At 39.7% G+C, this 20,246-nt stretch overlaps 2 protein-coding genes across 2 annotated transcripts in view; one reads left to right on the top strand and one right to left on the bottom strand.

The window, feature by feature from the left end:
- Positions 1-374: 374 nt before the first annotated feature.
- The window catches only part of LOC140947981 (uncharacterized), a 177,113-nt gene continuing 157,241 nt past the window's right edge, over positions 375-20,246 (top strand). Inside the window, exon 1 of the mRNA XM_073397211.1 lies at positions 375-386. The gene's annotated coding sequence lies outside the window, so the exon portion shown is untranslated. The remainder of the gene's footprint in view (positions 387-20,246) is intronic.
- The window catches only part of LOC140947716 (uncharacterized), an 8,908-nt gene continuing 5,420 nt past the window's right edge, over positions 16,759-20,246 (bottom strand). The window contains exons 3-4 of the mRNA XM_073396890.1: positions 19,381-19,917; positions 16,759-17,378 (exon numbers count right to left, since the gene is read on the bottom strand). Of these exons, the coding sequence (XP_073252991.1) occupies positions 16,774-17,378; positions 19,381-19,917 (1,142 nt within the window). The 3' untranslated portion in view covers positions 16,759-16,773. The remainder of the gene's footprint in view (positions 17,379-19,380; positions 19,918-20,246) is intronic.

Raw genomic sequence — 20,246 nt, forward strand, 5'->3', positions numbered from 1 at the left:
AGATTGATTGTCCCCTATCCTCTTCCCTTTTTCCCTTTCTTCTTTTTTCTTCATTTTGTCTTTTCGTTTTGCTTGTTCATTTTGGTTGTTACTGAAGCGGTTTAACCTTAATTTTTTAAATTTAGTTACTGTGTAAACCCGCACCCCCAGATTAGGGGCGCTTTCCATTCAACAAAAATTCCGGTTTAAAATTTCGGAAACTTCACGTGCTCAATGGAACGGTACATTCCGGTTTCATAGACCCGACCCGGCAAGCCACAGCGCGTTTTGTACTTGTGGCTTCGCAGCACACTCATAATTACGCTCTAAAAGAGAAAAGTAAAAACTGTTTATATCCTAAAGAACACTGTCGAACAGGGTCGGTGGAAAACTAAAGGCGGAGGAATCCTATTTCGTGTAGAAAGCCTATGAATGTAAGTGAAGGTAAAAAATTCTTGTGAATTGAAGCGATACGTTTCTCAGAATATTCGAACGATTCGAAGCAATTCCTGGAACTGTACGGTAAATAAATTCGGTGTTTTAGCCAATTTGTATTCAGCCAGGCTTTGTTGTATTGATTTCAGCTTAATTGATGAATTGCTTTAGTTAAATATCGTCCTCAGGTTTCAGACAAATAAGACGCTGATTCTCACAGACTTTTATACAATTGTACCTTGATTACACACACTTTTTTTCACCTACGTTTTGTGTTGCGTCAGTTATTTGACAATGTTAATGGCAAATATCAAAAATCGAAAAAAATTGCAACTGATTCAAACTATTTGAGATGTCATGCTTTACTCACAGCACTTCACTTTCGACTGGAAACTACTTGGTCTTGTAAGCAGGATAGAAAAGAGCGGTACTGGGGACAACAATTTTAACAAATGGAAAGGGGCATTTCGGTCCGACCGACCGAAATGACCAGACCGGTCACAGTGGAACACCTTCAAAGCTGGTCCCGAATATTCCGGTCGGACCAAACCGAAATGGTCCGTTCCATTTGATGAATCAACCGAAATTTCCGGACTTTTGGGTTGAATGGAAAGCGCCCTAGCTCTTGAGCTTTTAGCCGGAATATCCAGGTTGCTTAAATTGTTAAATGAACTTGCTGTTGCTGTTATACTACCTGACTTCGTGAAAGCACCTGATTCTGTAAGTTTGAGAATCACAACGAATACTCTCATGATCACTAGGGTCTGTACCTTGAACAAAATGTAGGATGACTGCCGTCATTTCAAGCAACTAAGTGGAAAATAACAATCATGTTTTTTTTGTTTATCTTACCAGGTTTGTTTTGTAAGTCTAAGAACTTATGTGTAGCGTTTCTTAAGTAATCCTTAAATCATTTAGTTTAAGGTTTTAGTTTCATTTCGCTCTCCAAAAGGTTACTCCAATACCAATGATAATTACTGTGCCCATACGGGGCGTTAAGATCTGAACTGGTACAAGAATTGTACCACCAGGCACTTGCACGACTTTTAGCACAGTTACTGCTAGTCTTGTCATTATCGCGATCAGTGGTGGAGAAAGACATGCCGTTATGATAAGCAAGTTTGTCCTTTGTTGTTCCAGAGTAAAACCCAACAAACAGCGTATAGTTGGTAGCCTGATTAGTGACTGTGAAATTACTGTATTTAGCGTACTTAATTTCATTGTTCCTTGTCTTAATATCCACTCGCAGCTGACTGGAAATCTCTGTCAGTTGATGAATCTTCTCGTTTCCAAGCCAAAACTCACCTCCGACGTCACCAAAGCCGTTTTTGTGCTCCTCCCACCCCCTGTAGAATCCAACAAAGCCATCAACGCGCTTGTGAAATACCTTCCATCCTCCGCCATCAGTCTTCATGTCACAGAACACCTCAAAACTGGTTTTGTTTGTTGGGTTCACTGTGTAAACGCCTTTCTCTTTGAAGCCCACAGAAAACAGTTCAGCACAGTCTCGGGCTGCAAAAAGTTAAACAAAGTATGGATTTAATACAAATATGCACTGAATACACCGAGACATTAACTAACTTTCTAATTAACACTGATGCACAATTGCAACATACGAAATAAAGTGGAACTACAAACAGTGCATATTAATACAAAGCATGCCAAGTAAACCGGGCGACTTGAAAATAAGCTAAAATATTTTGCTTGCAAACGCGAGACCAATTTTATTAATTTAATTAACTTTAAGTGTAATTTACAAGCGCGAATAGTGTTTTAAACTCTAAAACAATAGCTGCACTAGCAAGTGAATGTGTAGAAAAATCAAATGGTTATGCACTCAACTGTCTGTAAAATTTTCGACTATGATAATCTTAGTACTCCTTAAAGGTCAAATGAACCAAAAAATTGACAGATTTTCTTTTGTCGCTTTACCTTCACCAAACACTAAAAAGAACCATCCTAAATGAGATTTGGGTAAAGATTTTTCTTCCCAAGCCTTTATAGAAAGATAAAAGATCAAAATCCGAGCATTTCCGAAAACTTCACGAAAACCGTTTCTGAAATGGCCGCGTGATAGACTGGAGACTACGTGACGTCAATGTTGGTCTTTCAGGGCGGAAAAACGTTCTGCGCAAGCTTCTGCGCATCCCTTATTGCCTGCGTTTGTTTGTCTCGTTCTGTGAGAGTTCTGACTGAGACTGAATGAAACACACGAGGTGCGAACGTTTGCTCCTTTTAAAGGCTTTGTTTTTTGTTTTTGTTTTTGTTGTTGTTGTTGTTGTTTTTTCGTCACTTGAAAATTACTTTGGATTCAGAACAACCAATGTTACAGTAAAAACAGATCATCCGTCAGTCTGAGGAGAAATAAAACGTTTTGAACATTTCCAAAGAGGTTTGTATTTTTCTGATAATTGTGCATTCGATTTGTGAATTGATTTTGTGTCCAGTTCTTCGCCTTCTTTCGTTGGACTGAATTAAAACCCACTTGTATTCTGTTATTAGTAGCTACGGTTAGTTTTCTTATATGCCCAGATTTATTTACCTTTGCAGAACCAGCTTTATCCTTGTCATAAGTCAAAAAACCGTAATGCTAACGCTTGTCAAGCTGAAGGGTTTCCTCGTCCCGTACTTAACTGGACAAGATTAGTTATGCCGTTACTTGCTGGAAAGACTACTGATAAACGAAGGAACACTAACAATCAAGAACTTAAGTCCTGCTAACAGTGGTTATTACGTTTGTATAGCCTCGAACGCTATAGGGACAAAGAAGGTCAGAATTGACTTGGTAGTGCAAAAACGGCTACGATCAGGTACATGTACGTCTTTGGTTCAATTGGGTACAATATAAAATATTGGCGTGCGAAACATCTGCCTTTGTGACCTTGGTTAGGATTCGGGTGGAGGAACTATTGCTTGGTTTACTTACGGCCTTTTTTTAAACATTTCAAACAGTTTCAGCATATTCTGTAGGTTTGATTACTGAACTTATGTCTTCATGACAATATAATTATTGGAAACTCATTTTACTTTATAGTATTTTTATTGGTTTTGTAAATGGATATTACTCTTGTCCTGGGACGAGCTTGTTCTTAAAACGCCATATTGAGTATTGCTTTCCACTAAATTTATCATCAGGTTTTATAGAAGACTCCGTTATTGTGGGAAACAACAAGAACCACTTAACCTCATTACGCAAATGGCTAGTACCTGTAGAACAGAGCAGTACTTCCGTCTGGAAGGGCTGTTGGCGTGCATCCGTGGACGGCTGGGCTTCAAGTACATTTCACTCCCGGTGTGACGGCAAGGGACCAACTGTAACAATAATAAGGGTCGGAAGACATATTTTCTGAGGATACACCAGTTTCCCTTGGGGTACGTTAATAATGAAATCAGAAATAACACTTCTACAGTTACTACTGTCTTGCATGAGGCTTAGAAAGTACAGAAAAATGGACAAAAATTCTTGGAACAAATTTGCAAAAATCACACGTCAGGTGCCCAACTTCTTCGATTCTTCCCCACTCCATAGTCAAAAAAAAAACGTCAGACACTTGTATCCGTAATTTTTCCCCGAATTTCAACTTTTGCAAGCTTGTGGATAGGGAGAACTGCAAGGAAGAAAGGTATTTTGCCAGGTTATGGGCTCCTGATTTTGCTAAAGGAAGTACTGTTTTGAGGGCACAAGAAATTACAGATATTAACGAATATTTCATCACTGTCCTAATATAAGAAACTTTGTCTCGGATCGGAGTGCAAGGAATACCACAGGGCGCAGAGGAGTTACTGTGATGGCAAGCGAAGCGAAAATTTTACCGAGCCGATAGCACGAGTCGTCTCTGTTTACTGTCTGGTGACTGTATAATCGACTATCAAACCGTCATGCGATCGTGTTACAAACCTGGTAAAATATTTTATAACGCTCGGTGGGAACGAACCAAAATCTATACGGAAATCGAAGCTTTTCGAGCGAGGCGCGAAGTGCCCAGAAGAAAAAGGAGACTCTTTATTGTATGTTAGTCGCTGTTATTCTTCCGCAGTCATTACCTTTAGCGGTTTTCCGGAACATTGGATAATATTTTACCTCAGGTTTATAAAACGATCGAATGACCGTTTGCTCTATTTTACAGTACAAAAACAAAGGCGATGCGCCGTATTAACCGTAAAATTTAACTAAAATCAACAATCAGGGCCACAAATAACTCCTGGGCGCTCTGTGGGAATATAAAAGATGCATTTTCAGCCATAGAAAAAGTGCTTACGCCACATGCGGACTAAACTAAGTGTGAGAGTTTAGTTAATACATCAGGGTCTCATATTGGGTTATCCTCGACATGGCCGTGAAGATAAAGGATTTGTATGAGAAGTTAGATTCAGGTAATAACGGATTCAAGAAGATAACCAATTGGATGTCGTTAAACAACAAACGCTTACCAAGTCTTCCTCATCAGTTATTATTTAACCATTTGTTTAACGACATCCAATAAAAAAAGGCAATCAGCGGGACTGTTTCTGGCTGGCACATATGAATCTTGCTACGCATTCCAATCGCTCGAATACTGTGGGATTTTGATTTTCTTCGAGGGCTAGCTCCGAGCCGTTTGGATGGATTTTCGATTGGAAGGTACGACAAGAATCGTGAATCTTTTGACCTTTATGCTGCGAAGTTTGAAAGGGGAGCGATGCGATTTTGGGGGGGAAAATCGCTCCGGCGCTGGAACCCTTTCAAAACAAGGATTCCTCCCTTGTTCTTCTATTAAATGGAACAGTCAACGGCGAACTCAAATTCATTCAAAATCGCTCAAGAAACCGCTTTTGAGGCAAAAGGACGACTATACACCACAGGTAAGGTAATTCAACGTTTATTTATCATTGATTTATATACATAGTTCGCGATATATCGCTATAGGTGAAGCAAACGGTAAATCCAGTACATTTACTAATAAAATAACAATCTGCTACACAAACAGATTGTGTGGGCCCCCTGTGGTACAGCCGTACAGCCCCGTGTTCTCGTTGCTTTGATTCAATGCGCGACAATGGCAACTGAGGTCGTCGAGGACGCAACTGAAAGCGAAGAGGACGTAATAATTCATTGCGTGGCAATCTTCTATGAAGAAGGAAAGGAAGGGGAGAATTTCAGAAGAGCTGTACGTTTTAACAATCGTCTTCTCCACTGAACGTGAACTCTTTACGAGACAAGAAGGTCACAATTCCAGAAGAAACATTTATTCCGCGTTCCACAACTAGCACAGGGTCGTCCAAAGTAATCAGTCACCCAATGTAAGATGTACAGGATCAGTGACAGAGTTTTTTAAAGTCAAGGGAGATATCGATACTCGTTCAAGTACATGACCAGCATACTAGGCATTTGGTTAGTAGTACATAGAGTATAATAGTGTAGTACAATATATCGTTAGCATTATGATGGTATGTTTAATACTAACGCACAATGTTATCAGAATATATCACAAGTCTTGCTGACGTCAGCTTTCATATTGTGGCCTACATGTACGCGCGGTTTCGGTATTCGGGAAAAAATCCGATGCGGTTTGCGGTTTTTTGGCGTATTTCTGTGCCGTTTTGCGATTTTCGGATCCCCCTTACGCCCCCCTCTTCTAGCGAGTATTTATCTTCTTAAATCTATTATCTAAATTCCCATACAAATCCTTTATCTCCACGGCCTATTTTGAGGATTACGCTCAATATGAGGCCACACGTACTAATGATAAAACTCTCATATTGAGCTTGGGCCACCTGTGCTTGATCTAGCCTCCAGCGACTCTTCTGTCCCCTCCCCTCGCACCCCACCTCGGCTTTTTTTTAGCTCAGCCCAAAGCACCTAAATATGCCAAATTAAAATAACACGTTTCATTACATAAATTATGACGCTTAAACGAAATGAAATAACTCCGAGTAACTGATCATTACTCAAGAAATGGAACTAAAAAAGAGCAGCAATAGTGTAGTGGTTTTAATTCGGAAAACTTCAGACTTGTCGAAGCCTAAGCAACTCCTGCAGTAGCAGTTTGTATATAGCATAGAAACTCTGTCTGGAAAACAAGTAATGTCCCTGGTTAAACAAAGAGTTGAAATTTGAATTAGGAGAGAAGCGATGCGAGTCAGTTTTATCATCATTATTATGTATCAGAACTTCTTTTAATTTACAGGCTTTAATTTAGGAAAATCAACTACACCTTCAATACATTTTTTTATTAAAGCGTAGATAAAGGTTGGCTAATACACTACATTTTAACCTCATTAAGCGGATCCCTCTTCTAATTACAAACTGTTCAGCTCAAAAAGTTGCGATGACAAAAAAGTTAGTCACATATATGCTTGGGATCATGTTGTACCCCTGCCAGTAGCCAGAAGTAGCATCTTTTACTTCAAGACCAATAAAAAGAATTGGTGACATTCATGATTTAGAAAACGTTCTCAGTAACTATGCCAAGCAGAAAAATTATTTATATGACACTAACTTATTTTTCAAGAAAGATTGATGTGTAGCAACTTTGTCTTGTGTACCTCCTTGAGTATTTTTATGGCTTTATTTTGTCCTTTTTTCTCTTTTATAGATACTTCTAGAAGTTATGCACCTATCAATGTAAAGCCGGCGGGGGGCAGGGCATAGGGTGGGGATTTGATTGTCTTTGTTGTTCCTGGGGTAGGGCATTTGACTTATCTTGTTCTCCCGGGAGAGGGGATATTTGAATCTTTCTTCGCCCGACGTGGAGATATTTGACTGCCGACTAGGACGAAAAAGACTGAGACCGAACATATGTTTCCCGCTTCCACGCTTCACGCATGCGCCATACGGTTTGAAAAGATCAGGAAGTCATGGAGGCCAATGAGAACAAGCGAAGGCTGAGTGGATTTCACTGTTTTGTCTTCAAATTTTGTTTGTTTTAGCGTGTTTTTGATCAATTGAACCTCTTAATATACTGTGGTATCAAAGTAAGCGGAAGTAAAGAGAAACCGAGTCGATTTTTCCAAGTACAATTGATTAGTGTATGGCTCATTCGCTACAATCACTGTAAACTTATAAAACTGACTTTCTTTGTACCCTTTACTAAGAACGGTATATTAAGACGTACAAAATGTGGACTTTCTCCTAAAGGTTTATGTATTCTACGCAGTGTAACACGGATTATGGTTAAAACGTATAATTGCAGCTGTAACAGGAACATGTATCTTTGGTGATGCAGCAACGTTTATAAAAGATTGCAGAGTTTTACTTGGAGATATTTTTATTGTGCCTTTCTTAGGTTCTGCCTTGGGATGGACAGCAATGTGCAGCCTGGGGTGGGGAAATTTGGTTGCATTTGACTGGAATGATTTGCCCGTGGGCAGGGAATTTGATTGAAAATTTTTGAAAAAAGTCAATCCCCACCCTATGCCCTGCCTCCCCCCCCCCGCCGGCATTACATTGATAGGTGCATTATTTTTATGACTCGAAAGCCTTTTTATTTTCATTGGTAAACAAGCCATGATGGGCACCTCTTAAACTGCCTCAGTCAGGGAAATACAATTCTTACAGGAGATCCATACGTTGTTTCTCACTACTGGGGCCAACTTTCGGGGGCGGATATGTCATGAGCATTTTTAACAACGCGCGATCCAGTAGCCATACTTACAGCAACCTTGGCTGGACCAAAAGTCCACCGAGCGGCTACAACTACGGCAGCACATTCGCCAAAACATTCCTGGCAGGAACTTACATTTTCACACCTGACGAAGTAGAAACTTTTTACGAAACAACGTGAACATAGTAAAGGCATTCGCTTTAATGAGGGTCTCAATGGGATTAACCGATAGGCGTAAAACGCCCGCAGATTTAGTCGATAGCCGTAAAAATTGAAAAAATTTTAACCGTTAGCCGTAAATTAGGTAAAAAAGAGTTAACCGTAAAAGAAATTGTTCCCTAGATTTGTTAATTTTAAGGAAGGTGCTTAACTCGCTTATGGTTGCGTTTTTTATTTTCCGGCTACTTTGACTCCGTACGCACGTTAGGCGAAGCGCCTTTTAGATGTTGACCAAGACCTAGGCTTCATTTCCGCCGCTATCTTGGGGAACTAATTTTTCCTATAGCGAAAGAGGGCTTCTTGTTGGGAATTAATATTTGCGATTTTCAGAAGGTCGTGCCCTCGAAACACTAGTGAAACAACACGTAGAGCTGTTTGTAAAAAACGTTGCCGATAAACAACATTTTCCTGTTTTTCTCTGACGCTACGGTAGACATTGCCATGCCTAGTCCCTGCATGTACGGCGTCTTCCCACGCAATCTCGGTCAAGGCATTTCGGTGGCGAACTCGCTTGGACCACGTGACCCGAAACGCATTAGCCGCGCGGACTAATGAGGTCTACGGACAAGGCAACGACAGGCAGTCGTTTTGTACAGTCCTTCGCTATCATTAAAAGCACTGGACACGGGAATTTTGGTACTGGCCGTTTCCACACGAGAGCTTAAAAGGGATTATCCAGACTAGCCTGTGTACAGTCGCCCCCTCCTCCACAGCGTTAGACACCCCTTCTCAAATTTTTTTCTTCGGGGAGGTTGCGGCTGTACACAGGCTATCTGTAACTGATAATCCATCTTCCGTCCTTCAAAATCGACGGATAAAGTCAGAGGGATTGTTCATTTCAAAATTAAAACTATTCCATTTCCAAATTGAGACGTATTACCTATCAGACGCGAATCATCAAACGGATAACCCGTCTCACACGATATAAGCCGTCTCTAGTGTGGAATGTCGCGCCCCGACCTTGAGTTGGGCGTTCGCGTGTCTGCTTAGTATTGGCATTTCTATGTGTAAAATAATATTAGAAGTGGAATACTTTATAAAGGTATATTGATCTATCAAATTGAAAATTTTTCAATAGAATAGCTTATTTTATCCCGAGATGATCCGAAGGCCTTTATTTTGCTTTAAAGATACAAAAAATACAGGTTAATTAATATTTAACTTTTTGAAACAAAAGAAATTAATTTTTAACTTTTTTGTTAACCGTAACTGCAACAAAAAAAACCGATAGCCGTAAAAGAGCCGAAATTTTAGCCGATAACCGTAAAAGCCACCACCCCATTGAGACCCTCTTTAATATCTGAGCTGGGCGGGTTGCCTTGCATCATAACAGCTGTAAATTAGATTCATAAATAAAATAAACACTAAAAGTATATCCCTCCCTGACAAGCATAGACACTTTGGCTACTGCCTCAGAAACAATGCCATGAAACTTAGTTGAGACGAAGTAGCCCCATAATCGTGTAATATAATATAGATTTAGCCAGGGCTAAAAGCGAAGCTCCCATTAATAAATTTGTAATTTCAATCAAACAATAAACTTTTATTCCACAAATCAGTTCACTTTAGAGCACATTCATGTGACTTTTGTTTTGAGGGATAAAGGCTAAGTGATTTGAGAGAAAAATAATTTTCTAACAGTCCAAGAGTGCACCAAACCTTACATCGAGTTGACGGCCTTAAGTACACCCAAAAAATAGCAATCATCTACGATTTCATTTAACGTCCATAATGGCTCTTGATCACAGTACATTAGGCCAAATATTTGGAAAGCAAATCCGGCAGAATTTTTTCCGTTTGACAAGTTTGCTTTACAAAATCTTGCTAACAAATCTGGGGGCGTGTAAACCAACCTTTTTGTACTATGAGGCGCTGTTTTTATCATACAGACCTCAGACAGAATGCAGTATTTCACAGTTTTGAAATATAAATTACACTCATTCAATATTCAGGACGATCGAAGCACGCGTGGGCTTTTAGCGAAACCGCTAAAAAAAATTCTAAAATCACCTATATAACGGCCAGCCAGTTGCAAGCTGTGGAGTGTTTGAATGAACATTAATAGAGTTACACTTCAACATAATAAAGAATTTATTGTGTTTTTTTTATTTAATGGTTTTATAACACAAGCGTTTAAAACGCGCGACGTTTTGAGTACTCCTGCAACTGAAAACATTAACGGCAAATTGCAAGAGAGACTACTAACAATCAATAAAAGAAATATAATTCGGTGAAACATTTACACTGTAACAGAGACAACAATTTTCATTCACGAAGACAATTACGTATTAAGGTGTCTCTAAGAATCCTGAGTCTTTATGGTTAAAGCCTAATGTTTTAAAGCCGGCTTCCCGGTGTTTGTTGTTTTCAAAGATGAACTCGAGGCGAGAAAATTGCTCAAAGCTTTCTTTCTACAGCCAAAATAAAAACACAACGTTTTTTTCTTTCTATATGCGGTGAGAAAATATCGACTAAAGACTTTTTAAAGTTCTGCAAGCTTAGATCAAACTTCATACTATAGGTAAGATTATTATCTCAAATCTTAATTCAAACATGCATAAACTATAGCCTCATAAACTGCGCTCGGCTTCATGAAATTAGATATATGAAAAAAAACAAACACAAATACAATAATTACTCAGGCAGCTCCTGGAAGCTACATCGCTTCAGACTTTTCAATCAAGCAAGGTGAAAAACGAAAACGAATCGATGCCATCCGAAATCGGATTTCCGACTTTGACAGGCGACGTATTTCTCAACCAAAAACCCAATAGACAAACTAGCCATGAATAACAGAAGACTCTTGATAGTAGCTGAATTTCATTTCGTACATCCAGTAGAACAAGACAGTTAAAAACATCACAAGTTGACACAAAACTCTGTCAGCTTCAGCTGTCACAGTAAACAAGTTTCAAGATGCTGCATAAATTTTCCTCATGAACTCACCTGTCATATTTTGACCAATCAGAGCATAAAAACTGGACGTAGAGCGTGACCAACGCGTTCACGGACAACTAAAAACAACAACTGGCAAAGCGATCATGTAAGAACGAGACCTTGACAAACAATCAAGACAAGAAATATAATACGAAGAAACATTTAAAGGTCAACAATTTTTATTCCCCGAAGACGTGTTTTGAGAGTAAAGCTGAGTCACGAATAGATTTAAATTAAGCCTTAAGTTTTAAGCCGCCTTCGCCGTGTTTGCTATTTTGCAAGATGAACTCCAGGCAAGAATATCGCTCAAAGTTTTCTTTAACAAACAATAGGATAACTAAACTATTTTTCAGAACTTTTTCTTCTAGTCGCGGTCAGAAAACGTCTAAAGACTTTTTAAGTTCTTTACTAGATCAGATAAAGTGATTCAAACCTTACTAATGTGCGTAAAATGACGGCATAAACATGAAAAAAGAAAACACATAAAAAGCAATAAAATTACTGAAGCTTACCGGTCGAGATGCAGCACGGAAACCCATCAAGTAAGGCCAGAATCGCTTAAGATTTTTCGCAATGTCCAGCAAGGCGAAGCAAGCTTACTAAGAGTAGCTTATTTTTGAAAACGATGATTCCCGATTTCTCTTTGTCGTGCGGCGGATTTCTCAACCACAACCCAGTAAACAAGCCAGCCAAGAATAACAAAAAAATGTTGATAGCTGCTGTATTTCATTTTGTAGATCCAGTGCAAAAAGACAGGTAAAAACATCAAAAGATGACTCAAAACTCTGTTAGCTTCAGCTATCAGTGAACAAGTCGCAGATGCTGCATAAATTTTCCACTTGAATCCTCTTCGCTAGCGCGCCTGTTAATTCTTACTCTATGCCTTTCTCTTCTTCTCTTTCCCGTCGCTTTTCACTTACAAGCAAATAGTTTGAATCCAATCCGCTATTGTTTGTTGCCATAACAATTTCTTCCAAAACAGTTTACTAGAAACTGAGCTCCCCGGACAAAATCCTTATGCAATGAGGTAGTTCCGTTGAAGTAAACATGTTTTTGAACGCGACGACAGCCACGTCATTTCTTGCGCGATTTCCCGCCAGGAAACAGGTGGGTTGCACATTGTGGTTGCAGAAATGCATCGCGCGGTTTATAACATACTCCTCCCCCTGACGGGCTGACACCTGATTCCCTTCCCTCCCCCGCAAAGAGTGTACGGGCGTACGCTACGTCATAACCAAATTTTCTCGGATGGATGGTTTACCAAATTTTACCAAATTTTTATTATATGTAGGGCAAAACGACTGGTCTTTCATCTGAGCCCACGAGATGGTCATGTGATAATTGTCAGCGGATGTCTGATTTTGACAGCTGTCAATCTAATTGTACTCATACGGATGGCTTACAAAACTGAAAGGCTAGTCAAGTTGTGCAAGATCTATTGTGACATTTGACATCGGCTTACATGAAGTGTGTGTACGGACGGGCGGGCGTACGCTACGTCATAACCAAATTTTCTCGGATGGATAGTTTACCAAATTTTGTTACCCATGGTGCTCCGCTGCGCGCGCTTCGTGCGCGGGAGCTCCGCTACTAATCATAATAATTGAGAGCTGAAATATTTAGTGCAAAGACTGTCTCTGCTTTCAGTGTTGTTCAAACTAGAGGGGTTCATATGTCACGGCGTCATCAAGTAACTTCCCTGGAATAAGATATGTCACTTAAGAAAAACATGAAAAATGATGAGCAGCTAAGAGGCTATAACAACAACAACAACAACAACAATCTTTTATTGACTCACACACTTAGAATTATTACAAAAAAAGTTATATACGTTAAAAATTTACATTGTGATAACTAAGAATAATAATTAATTATTTGGAGCCTAGAGGCTAAAGGAACCGTGAGGTTTTCGAGTTAGCCCCTAACACTATTTTAAGTTTGTTTTAATTAAAAAAGAGAGCCACAAGGGGAGAGGAACTAGTAGCATAATTAAGTTATAGTTAATAATAAAACTTCTATTCAGGTTACTTTCGATTATCGTTCAGACAGCAAATAACAACGTTTTACTTCTTTGGAAAAGGACTGAATGTAGTGAGGTCTTTCACGTGATGTGGAATTTCGCGCCATTTTTGTTAGACGTCAGATTGAGATCAGGTAAATCTTTAATTTTCGTGTTGGCCAGCTTTCTACGACTGCCATAGAATCTATTTCGGGTATCCCTCCTTGTGAACTTAACTTCCTTGTGGGCCAAACCAACAGAGGATAAAGGGGACAGAGATGGCATCCCCCATACACACCCTATTCCATAGGTAATTCGTCTCTAGTTATTTTTAGAATCGGGATAAAGTTACCTCGCGCGCTTCGTGGATGTTTCGTGGAGGTTTCGCATGACTAAACGCCATGCAAAACGTGTCGGGCGAAAGGCAATGAAAGCGTAAAGAGATCGAGAGCATTTCTGAATATTGAAGCGAAATGAGTCGGCGCTCACCTGGGAAAAGGGAATCGCTGGACTCTTTGACAACCCGTGAAATCAGTTTAACTCGAGGTTATCGTAACCTCAGTGCTTTAATAAAATGAGAAATTTGGCCGGTAAATTAAAACCGGTCGTTTGTACAATAAAGCAAGTAGCAATCAATATTCATGTACATGTAATTAGTTTTACAAATTTGAATTTTATTGTAGTTTTTTTACGTTGTTAAGCGCTGTTGATCAGTGAATGTAAATAGCTCTCTAGAAGTTATTAAATTATTATTATTATTATTATAGGACGCCAAGATTTTTGTTGAATAATAAAAGACTAATAAAAGAATAAATATCAAACCAGACATTGCTCTCTTCAAACTGTAAATTATAAATGATCCTGAGAGAATATTCACTGTGTTAACGATTTCCCTGCTGTACTGTTAGCTCTATACAAGAGAGGAAGGGCGATTCTTTTTTAATTTCTGTTTCGCTGACACAGCTTTGGCAGAAATCTCTCTTTAGTCGTTTTCGTCGACAAAACGAATAGCAATATTGCTCTTCGCGTCTTCCGCCATTTTTTTCTGTCTCAATTCGTGAAGGACGCGTGGCTCTGAGCGTGGGTCATCCACGCGGAACACATTCGCGCTATGTGATTGGCTGTTGTCTAATCCCCCTTGGGATCTGTGGTCTTAAAAATAACTCGAGACGAATTACCTATGGAATAGGGTGTGTATGGAGGATGCCTTCTCTGTCCCCTTTATCCCCTCTTGCTTAACACTGATAATTTTTGGAGGCGCATCCGCCTTATTAGGCTCGATTACCAGCCGCTGTTCGGGAGAATGAGCCCGCACTCATCCCCCGAAAGAGCTCTCCTCTCTTCGGGGACGATCAAAGACCGGACCCGGGAGACGGCGGAAATCGAGCCTACCGCCTTATAAGTGGGAATTTGATGAGCGATATAAATTTCTCCCTTCACGATAGGGACACCAATCGCTTTACCAAAAAGACTTTATACCGCGTCCCGAAATTTACAGACAGTCTCTGCGCACGCATTGAGCGATTTCATCAATTTGGGACATCGCATCTATAGCATATTTCTTAGCCTGTGAACAGGCTCTCTGTATGGAAAAAGGGTGAACAATGCAACGAGCGATTGTGTCACCATTTCCCCAACGGAGAACCTGTTCACAGGCTACACATTTCTTAACTGTGCCTGCTGGTTTGTTTGCTGCACTTGAGGAAGGAGCTCGTCGTACCTATCATTTTTATTGGAATTTGACTGTTTTGCTAAGTTCTTTAAAATTTTCTGTCAATTTATCGAGCTTCAAATTAATTTTGTCTGCTTCTCCCCTTTAGACCTCCTTAATTTGATCCAAAGTGGCCATATTGGCATTAAGCGTCGTAATTTGGACGAGCGCTAATGGACGCGTCCGACCGCCATAACGACATATGCTAATCTAAGCATGGTATGAAGAATTACGCAGATGTAGGAGAGTGTTACCGAACAACACATTCTGAGATCTACATAATTTTTTTTATTAATCATTAAAAATATTTCACCGTTTCTGATTGGCTCAAAGCCCCTGGCTAATTCTTCATAACCAACTGGCGTTGACCAAATTTGAAGATGCGAACAATAAACCATCGATTCGATGGTATATTGACTTGGAAACGAGGTTAATCGATGGTATATTGACTCAGATACGAGGTTGTATGGGCAATAGACCATCGATCAACCTCGTTTCCAGGCGCGGAGGCCCAGCTGTTTATTCAAGAGTGCTAAAAAGAGGAAAGAACGGAGGGAAAGCAAGAATACGCAAAACACATTGCTCCGGATGTTGATCTACTTTTTGTGAAGTAAATGCCGCAAATAGGCCAAAGTTTAGAAGAATGTCTACGAGGAGATATTCATTAAAGCTTGTTAAGGACTTAAAAATATTTTGAATGAATATAAAACAATTATTGAATTCGGCTTTTGTAGGATGTGAAGAATTATGCAGATCTCGGAAGATGTTATCCACCTCGGCCTTCAGCTTCGGTGGATAACATCCTCCTCGATCTGCATAATTCAAATCCTACAAAAGCCGAATTCATAATTGCTAGATATCAAACGAAAGAAATTGTTTTATTATTAATTCACATTACTTTTAACCCCTTGATTTATGAAAAGTTTGCGGTCCCGTCGTCATAACATTTGCCTGTTCTTTGGAAGTTTTAGGATATAAAGGGATTTCATGATCAGTCTAGAAATGGTTCTGCAAATAGCAGTTGTCACCCGTCGAGTGATATTTTTGCTAACCCGCTTGCTATGTCTTCTTTGCATAACGCGTAAAATCTGCCGCCATTTTCTTTAGCTCTGCCAAAACACAAAGCTAAGTTAGAGGCCTTCTGCTGCAGTGTCTGACTGTTTCTGCCAGTTATCCGTAATTAAGTGACTCATCTTTTAGGAATATCGGCAAAGGCTAGCTGATTATTGAGAATTAGCCGGGGGATTTATGCCCCTCAAAATGCCGAGAATTATAATATTGAGTGAAAAATTTATCATTAATTATCATCATCGTCATAAGACATAGCTACTTTTGCTCAATTATAACTAAGTTCACCTGAAAGGAAGACTTAAAAGTTTCGCTTAGATTAGTGGTTCATTGGGTTGTTTATCATTCGACTATTAAAAAATAATGAAATAATTAAAAGATGTAGTACGTGAAAAATTCTTGTTTTCTGAAACCCGGTTTATCAAGAAGAGAGATGAAGTAGTGCTGAACATTTTTTGTTCCGTTGGGATCTTATGAATTGGCTTAAAAATTTGACTCGAAAAAGAAAAGTTTATTACTTAACATTCTGCGGTTAAAAAAACCCTTAATTTTCAAAGGATTTTTTTAACTGGATCAGTAAGATGCTCCGGCCGTGGCGTCCGTGTGTTCATTTAGCCCTTGCAAAATTGAAGTTAATGTGATAACCATAGATTCACTTAAACCATTAATCAGGGACGAACCAAGCGAAGTTCGTAGGCCTAGGCCAAATGTCGAACTTCGTTTGGTTCGTCGTTTCTCGCTAACGTCAAGTTCCTTAGCGTAATAATACGCTTTAGTGGCAATGTTAACCCAACGAACTAGACAGCCGTGACACGGCCCCTTTAACGGAAACACCTGTGTGTTCATTTAGACCTTGCGGGTTTCAATTTCATTTCACTAGCCAGGAGTGAGTTCCAATTCCACTGATAGGTACTGTCACCATAATTGGAATTCAGGTTTGAGCTCCAACAGCTTTCGTACCACCATGCTCCCTTTCCACTTACAGCACAGTTATCACCAGATTTGTCATTATCGCGGTCCTTTGTAGTGAAAGCCATGCCATTATGAAGAGCCAGTAAATCCGGAGCTGTACCAGAGTAAAACCCAACAAACAGCGTGTAGTTAGACGCTTCGTTAGTAACTGTAAAATTACTGTACTTGGCGTACTTGTTGCCATCATTTTTTGTCTTAATTTCCACTCGCAGCTGACTGGGAATCTCCGTCAGTTGATGAATCTTCTCGTTTCCAAGCCAAAACTCTCCTCTGACGTCACCAAAGCCGTTTTTGTACTCCTCCCACCCCCTGTAGAATCCAACAAAGCCATTAAAGCGCTTGTGAAAGACTGTCCACCCTCCACCATCAGTCTTCATGTCACAGAACACCTCAAAACTGGTCTTATTTGTTGGGTTTACTGCGTACACGGCATTCTCTTTGAAACCGGCGTTCAACAGCTCGGCACAATCTCGGGCTGTAAAAATTAAAAAATAATAAAACCAATTATTTTAACTCAGTTACTATAAATAAATAAATGAATGAATCAATAAATAAATGAGTTAATAATCAAAGAAATAGCTTATCATATCGAGCCTCACTTTTAGGTGCTAATAACCTGAAAGAACCAGTGCAAATGTTAGTTGGGTTATGGGACGAAGACGTTAAACTGACTTCAGGCAATGCAGATTGGTTTGACCACTATGGATGGGGAGATAGGGAAATAAATTTCCTATTCATAGCTGTCCAATCAGCCTTAACACTCTGATCTGAGTGTTACCTACATCGCTGATACTGATCTACACCAAGATCCGGCTTCCCCTCATCACTGCCGTTTGTCTAAGTGGTCCTTGCAAGAATTTTTCGTCATGGGAGTGAGATAGCTTCTGGGTGAGCTTCAGTTTAATTGAGGGAAGGGTGAGGGGGAGCTCAAAACTCATTAGAAAGATAAAATGTTGATGGAAACTGTGCCATTTTTTTGAATAGGACTTCCTTGACCAGCATTTTTAAGCGGAACCTTAATGGGTAGTTAAAACTGAAAATACTGATGCGTGACCTGTAAGGCAGTTGTGTACGAGTTAAGTCGAATTGAAATCAAAACATTTTTTCAGTAAGCTAATCTCGGCTTACAAGGAAATTTTTAGCATCAGGCTTACGTGTGATTTTCTTCCCAGACGCAGGGTTTGCTTCAGAAACATGTTTTTGTCTCAGGCCCCTTTTTACACGGAGAAAAATTGTCCGAGTAGCGGAGCTATCCTGGGCGAGCCAACTTTTTATACATTCCCTTACAAAACGAGGCGAATCGTTTACATGAGAAACAAAAAAGTTAGCTCGGCAAGGGGAAACAGCCTAGCAGGGTCACATTTTTGTGACTGTAGGGTCACCATGCTAGCTGGGCCAACTTTTCTTCATATAAACACTTTGGCTCGCCCAACCGAGTCAAGTCGGTCAGGGCCATCAGGGCATGCGCGCGCCGTTTAGATAATCAGAGTATGCCCGAGGGGTGAACTTTTTTCTCTTATAAACGCTCTCTACAGTTGACTCGGCTAGAAGGGTGACACTCTTTGCCGGGACAACTTTTCTCCATGTAAACGGAGCCTTAGTTCGACTAAGGGGGCATTACGGTTGGTTTTTAAAATATTGATTGGAAAATATTGACTTGGGGGGGAAATAAATTAGGTTAGAAAAAGAAGGAATACACATAAACCAGTATGAGTTAGTCCGCTAATGGGATTAGAGGCACCTTGTTGGTGGTAGACTATCTGGTAATTGTCTACAAATTTTTCACTTCATATTTTAATTTTTATTAACCCCCAATTCCAATATTTTCTAATTTTTCCAAAACTTTAAACATCCCCCACCCCTAATTTTTGTACATTAAAAACATTCGAAAAATTATCCAAAATTCTCAAAAAAATTATTGAATTAAGGACTCCAACTTAATGGAGTCATTTTATGATTGCACGAAATCTTGGCTAGATATTTAAGGAAAAGGGTGGAAATCGACGATTGCTTTTAACAATACTGCCCCCTTAGAGGGACAAATTAAGGGTGCCTTCCACTAACACAATCTATCCCGCTAGAAAAAGTGAACGCGGTGCAGAAAACCCCTCACCGCGAACTCAAAAAAGGAGCGGCCGAAGACGCGCAAATGCGGAGAAGGAACGAAAATCCACTAATGACTACTCATGGGATTTTTTTTAAAAATTACGAAAAGGCGCTTTCTTCATATCAGCGATTGAAGTTTGCTGAGTACCGCCCTCTAACAAAGGGGCTGAGAGATTTTAAGCAATTTACAACATGGAAAAAACTTTGGGCATTTTTTCCACTATCCGGCAAAATTTCTACCTGACCGATTTTCATTTTATTTGGGCCACCAAATAATAAAAGATGAAAACATATTCTTCTATTCTCTCTAATATTTGAAATATCTATTAGGTAACCTCTGTTAACGTCACCTTAAAATTATCTCTGCTTACCAGTTTTCACAGTGAGTTGTACTTCAGTCTCCACGCGAACCGTCTCACTCTGAGCAGAGCAAGTATAAACATCACTGTCTTCAGCTGTCAAGCTGTTTATCTTAAGCTGTCCGTCCTTCACCTGTGTGCGTCCTTCTGGCATATCTCCTTTGCATCTTGACCATGTTATTTTCGGAACTGGATGTCCGACTGCGGAGCAGTTCAGTGTAACTGACTGTCCATGATAAAGCTCTATCTTCTTTGGTGGTTTGACAGTAAATTGAGGCACCACATTAATGATCAAAGTTGTCATGGCGTGCGAAGCGCCCATGGTGTTTTTAGCCGTGCAGATGTATGTTCCTCCGTCTTTTTTCTGCAGTTTTTTTATCGTCAAGGTTTGACCTTCTACAGCGCTTCTTCCAGTTGGAAGTTGATCAAAAAGCTTTGTCCAGGATATCACCGGAGGGGGATATCCGATGACCCCGCACTCGGGGAGACTGATATCTTTTCCCATCTCAGCGTATATTGGTCCAGGGAGAAGGGAAATGTCTGGAAGAGCTGTAATAGAGGAATATTATAAGATTAGATTAGATTCATCTTATATTTTATTGACGTAATCGATTTGCCTACTGTAGGGATTTAATTTAACTTTGTTATTCATATACTTATACTTCTTGGAAGAGAAGCGTGTACAACACTAAAAAGTACTGATTGGTTCAGGGAAGGGGTTAAAAAAATAGGATTAAAACGGCGCTGCTCGATGTAGCACTTGAAACATATATAATTTCATCAAATCATAAATTTAGGGGTTACGTCCACTCGTAGTTTATAAATCATATGGTAGAAACACACTTTTGGTTAAAACATAGTGATGAAAACAATAAAAA

Source organism: Porites lutea, chromosome 9 (genome assembly GCF_958299795.1).
Source record: "Porites lutea chromosome 9, jaPorLute2.1, whole genome shotgun sequence".
Lineage (NCBI taxonomy): Eukaryota > Metazoa > Cnidaria > Anthozoa > Scleractinia > Poritidae > Porites > Porites lutea.